The sequence below is a fragment of the Olea europaea genome, unplaced genomic scaffold, assembly GCF_002742605.1.
Source record: "Olea europaea var. sylvestris unplaced genomic scaffold, O_europaea_v1 scaffold1649, whole genome shotgun sequence".
In the NCBI taxonomy this organism is placed as follows: domain Eukaryota; kingdom Viridiplantae; phylum Streptophyta; class Magnoliopsida; order Lamiales; family Oleaceae; genus Olea; species Olea europaea.
This window is the reverse complement of record NW_019234147.1, coordinates 165,387-171,143: the sequence shown is the minus strand read 5'-3', so window position 1 is coordinate 171,143 and position 5,757 is coordinate 165,387. Positions and strand designations below refer to the sequence as shown.

The window sequence follows — 5,757 nt, the reverse complement described above, 5'->3', positions numbered from 1 at the left end:
TAAAAGGTCATTAAAAAAATGAACGCAAATGTCATTATTAACATTATAAAGTGTTGGAAATTAAAAAAATATTACTAATAAAATCTCAATTTTATTATATTGATACATTGATTATACTTTTAAGAGCTTACCAAACACTCCTCGTACCCTCGACAGTATTCCATGATTGTTTGATTTGTTGGTCTCATTAGACGAGAATGGATGAGCCCTAGAAGATTGCATTCGTCTCTTGTGTATCCATTTTTCGTAATAACCTAATCGATTAAAGTGGTCTTTGATGATAAATTTATTGTATTAGATCTCTAACTTGCAAGGTATGTCATATGCATATGTTATGAGATACAAGAGGAGATCATGGACATCAAGCAATCATCCAATTACTGTTCAACAATCATATCTCCATCCACGAAAATGTTTTACCTAAAAGAAGTAGAACGAATCATGAAAGTACGGTATCTAATCACCTATCATAATTAGAACGTAGCGATTACTAGATTCACTTATCATTTTCATTATAAAAGGTCATTAAAAAAATGAACGCAAATGTCATTATTAACATTATAAAGTGTTGGAAATTAAAAAAAAATATATCTTTATTTGCCCACGGGATTTTTATTATTAAGAGAAATTATAGAGTCCCTTTCTTTTTGTGGTTGTTGGAGGAGGGGGACCACGAGACAATTAATTACATGAAAAATCAAGATAACACGACCGTCAATAAAACAATATAAATCAAAAAATACTAAAAAAAGTAATGTAAATGGTAAGCGGTCAATTTGTAACAGGAGTTTTTAAAGGGATAGCCGCCCATGTGATGTGGCCAGATGCTAGCACTGGCCATTGCTACCTAGCCCTTTGGTCATGTGTTATTAAAACTATCAATTTCGATGTTAAGTATGTGATATGTAATATATTTTAGTAAATGGGTAAAATACTTAGTTGGTTCCTAAACTTTACACCTTACACCAAAAAAGGTTCATAAAAAGTTTAGAATGTACATTTTTAGGGCATGCCATTTATATATATATATATATATATATATATATATATATATATATATATATATCTTTCCTAGTTCACTATATGAAAAATTAAGCTTTACGATCAATCACTACAAAAAAACTTGCATCCAGCGACCAATAAGATTGGTAGCTAAAAGAAATATAAATGATTGATTTTCATCATTTTATTTTTTTATTTTTATGGTGATAATTGATAATATTGGTGCCCTTTTTTTCACTTTTATTGCTATCAATATCATTTCGTTCTAATTGGACATAAAAAAATTAAAAATAACAAAAAAAAAAACACTAAATGAAAATGACATTACAAAACAAGATGTCAAGATGACTCTCTTTAGATTAACTTTATGAAAAATGATTCATCTATTCTTCGTACTTGTACACTAGAAAAAAGAGAAAATTGTATGCTTTAGTAGAATATTTATTTAAAATTTTTGACATATATATATATATATATTCACTCTTATCTTCCTCGAGGAAGCTCGGAGACAATCCAATGATCAAGTAGGGTTTTACTCTTATCACTTGAGTTAGATTTTGACCTTGTTATTATCTAACCTTTAGTGATTCAACTTTTAATTTTGTATTTAATATTGTATACCAATTAAAAATAAAAGTTGATTCCACCTTGTAATTTGGATACTCTCATGTTAGTTGTCCCGAGTTGTCAAATCCAATGTTAATAAAAATATTGCAGCAAAATTGTGTATTAAAAAAATTAAAATAAATAGTAAAAAGCGATAAATAAGGAAGCCATTCCAACGAAACACGATAGAAGAAATATAGAGATAGAACATCACATTATAATTAAGAGTAGTGCCATTTAGCCCCCATAGGAATTATAATTTCAATTTAGGTGGCATTAATGTGATATTAAATAATATGTAAAATTAAATAAGTCATTTAATTTCATCTTTTCATTCAGCCTATAATCTAGCTCCAACGAAACACGATAGAAGAAATATAGAGGTAGAACATCACATTATAATTAAGAGTAGTACTATTTAGCCCCACGGGAATTATAATTTCAATTTAGGTGGCATTAATGTGACATTAAATAATATATAAAATTAAATAAGTCATTTAATTTTATCTTTTCATTTAGCCTATTATTTAGCTCCACCTAAACTGATATTGTAACCCAGGTTACATAGCATTACAAACTATTCATTAAGTATTTGATTACAAATTATTTGATATTATTAACAAAAATGAATTATTTGATTACAAACAATTTGATTTTTTTAACAAAAAGGAAATGAACTATAGGTGGCTATGTTGATGACCATCGCAAAAGTAACAATAATATTATGTAGCTTTATTGAGGTTATAATCTCAATTTTGATGACGTTAATGTAACATTAAATGATATATAAAATTAAACAAATTATTTAATTTTACATTTTATTCAATCTATCATTCAACACAATTTAAATTGAGATTATAACGTCATTGTGACTAAATAGAATTGTTCCGATAGAAAAGATGCACTTCAAAGAAATATGTGAGCAACTTTTGAACAAGTCATCAAGTGTATGAATGCGTGAATGATTAAGGAAGGTTCCTCTGAAATTTGAAAACCAAAGTACCCTAAAAAAAGTCAGACTTCCTCATCGTCTTTGTCTTGCCCTTGAATATCACGAAACCTCCTCCCTATTTCCCTTTCCCTTTTCTCTCTCTCTCAATATCTTTCTTCATATATATTCTTCCCTCTGTTGGAGACCCCTCAGTTCACCTTCATTCCTCAGCCGTCTACGGCGCCCACAGCCTACCCTCACATATAAAGTTTGTTCTAAATCTTTGTGATCCAATGAAAAGATTTTTTCAAGATGGGGTTGTTCTTCTTCTTTCCCTTTTCGTCCTCTTGTTATTTTCCGAAATCTCCTTGGTTGGGGCTCAGTCGACTCCACCCGGTGACAACAACGGTTACCAATATGCAAAGTTCAATCCTTCCATGGCGATTATCATAGTAGTTCTCATAGCAGCACTTTTCTTCATGGGCTTCTTCTCCATCTACATTCGTCACTGCTCCGACGATTCCGGTGCTGCCGGCAGCGTCCGTCAAGCCCTCTCTATTCGAACCCGCCGTGCAGCCGCGGCGCGTGGACTCGACGCTTCCGTCTTAGAAACCTTTCCTACTTTCTCATACTCTGAAGTGAAGGATCATAAGATTGGGAAAGGAGCCTTGGAGTGTGCGGTGTGTTTAAATGAATTTGAAGATGATGAAACGATTCGTTTGATACCCAAGTGCGATCATGTATTCCATCCTCAGTGCATCGATGCCTGGCTCGAGTCTCACGTCACTTGCCCGGTTTGTAGAGCTAATTTGGTTCCGGTTTCGACCGATGGGCCCATACAGGAACCGGAGAATGAAGAGAACAACGAGAACATAGAAAGGACCAACAGTTCAAGAAATGAGCAAGTTGTTATACAAGTTGAAATCTGCGATGAAAATCAGCCCCAACGGCAAGAGGAGACGATGAACCGGAACTCAAGTTTTCATTACCAGAACCGGTCCGTACGAAGGCCCAAAATGTTTGGAATAGGTAAGTTTAGATCACACTCAACTGGTCACTCCTTGTCCTTGGTTCGACCAGGGGAAAATCTTGACCGCTTCACTTTGAAATTACCCGAGCAAGTTAGGAAAGAGGTTATGGAGCGCGCTATGTTGAATAGGACTAAAAGTTGTGCAATAACATTACCTCGAGAAGGCAGTTCAAGAAGGGGACCGAGGGGTTTTAACAGGGCATCATCTTTTTTCTCGAGAGCATTGTCGATGAGATCGCCAAGGGTGGTAGCGGAGAACGGTGAAGGATCTACCTCAAGGGCCGGTGGAATGCCAGTAAAAATGCCGTCCTTCAAGTGTTTGGAGCCCAAGGCTCTCGATGAAACTCATCTGGTATCAGATGACTCGGCTCGCCATCCGGTTTAAATGAACCACCGGTCTGACTTTCCGGAGTCAATTTCATCGGAAAAGGTTGCTTTCATCGCAACTGCAAAGTCTAGGAAGCTGGGACCCATAGTGGGGAAAATATTGATTGCACAAATTTGTGTTGAATGTTCAACGCTAAGAAATAAACAATTGTAAAACGTTTTTGTTTGCCGATTTTTTTATTTTTTTTTTCTGGTTCTTAACATTTTTTATTTAGGGGTTTTTTAACGAAGCTTCTGATAAAAAGTTTTATCAGATTTAGATAAAATTTGATGAAATTTGTGAGTCTCATTTAATGTGATTAAAAAATTGAATTTTTATTAATTGAAAAATTGATGAAATTTTAAAGAATAAGTACTTAAATGTGCATTGTAAAAAGAAAACTCATATGGTATACACTTTATACGAAGAGAATGTCTCGTGTGTGTGTGTGTTTTTTTTCATTTTTTTTTTGTCGGGTAACAATATGAAGAGAATGTTGAACGGTGCTTATCTTGAAAATTGTCTCTATTCGTATTGATACAAATGCTAATTTATACTATACAGGTCTTTATAATTTTTATGTTGAAGACTCAATAGTGTGATGATATTTTGTACCTGTTTATATTTAAGAAGATGTTTGATAAATATTTTTATGTAAAAATGTATGTTTGAATAATAAAGTGATGTGAAATGTGTGGTTGAGAAATAAGAAAAAAATTTGATTTACGTGTAATATTATTTTAATAATGAATGTGTGGTTAAAAAAAATAGAAAAAAATGCATTTTGAAAAAAAAATGACTATCCAACATAGCCTAAATTTTAGTATTAAAGTAACTATAGAAGTCATATAATCACCACTTTTTAAGAATTGTCATGTTAATTTTCACAAACATGTTGCTTAAAAGATGTCTAATACTATTACTAGACAAAGTAGTTGGCATAGAGGGTAGGTGGGCGTAGGATAGGATGGAATATTTCATGCAATATAACTATTCATTAAATTTCGGATATTTTGTAAATTTAACTATTTAGTTTCATGTAATTTTTGAAGTCGAAACAGAATCGGAACCAAAATCGGTTCCAATTAGAATTCGGCTGTATCATAGTTATTATTATTTTTATTTTTTTTTGTCAAAAGGAAAAAAAAAAACTATAAGCAGCCAAAAAAAGTTAATATTGTAAATAATATGTTTATTAGTGAAAGACAATTATACCTCTACAATTCTCGTTATTATTACCATTGTATTCCTTGCAGTGCTAATTCTTCTATGTAAATATGAGGTTTCGGTTCTTAATAAGATATACCCAAGTTTATTAACTTCTCAACTTTTTTTTTCTCTATTTCATAATACATTATTAGCACGAGTCTCTAAAAATCAAAGTGAATTAGTTAGAGGATAAATTGTAAAGATTCATGTTTAGTTGATAGTGCAACTATGTATATTATTCTTCAAAAAAAAAGAAAGTATTTTTTTGAACTTAACATTAACACAAAATAATGTTAATACAACATTAGAAAAAAATGATGTTAAAAGTTTCGAGATAAAATAATACAAGAATTATACATTAACGATACACTTTATTATAATAAATTCATAAGAAATTTGCTTAATTTTAAAGATATCCGTTATAATGGATCTGACATTAAGACAATGCAATAAAATAATATTGAATATTTTTATATAACTTCTTTTGTATGTGGTTAGAAGCAAATAAAAGAATAACTCTTAGCACTCCCTTCGACATGTATTATATATTAATAAAAAATGATTGAATGAAATACTACATGAACTCGAAGTTCATTTATTCAAAAAGTTCTA

General features: G+C 31.5%; 1 protein-coding gene across 1 annotated transcript; it reads left to right on the top strand.

Annotated features, from left to right (window-relative positions):
• The first annotated feature begins 2,630 nt into the window (after positions 1 to 2,630).
• On the top strand, positions 2,631 to 4,136 carry LOC111377379 (E3 ubiquitin-protein ligase ATL6-like). The gene has a single exon (XM_023000456.1). It carries the CDS (start codon positions 2,833 to 2,835, stop codon positions 3,952 to 3,954), a length of 1,122 nt encoding a protein of 373 aa, XP_022856224.1. The 5' UTR covers positions 2,631 to 2,832; the 3' UTR covers positions 3,955 to 4,136.
• The last annotated feature ends 1,621 nt before the right edge of the window (positions 4,137 to 5,757 follow it).

Excerpts from the sequence above, each read along its gene's own strand:
- LOC111377379 (XM_023000456.1), top strand. The coding sequence starts at position 2,833 with ATGAAAAGATTTTTTCAAGATGGGGTTGTTCTTCTTCTTTCCCTTTTC.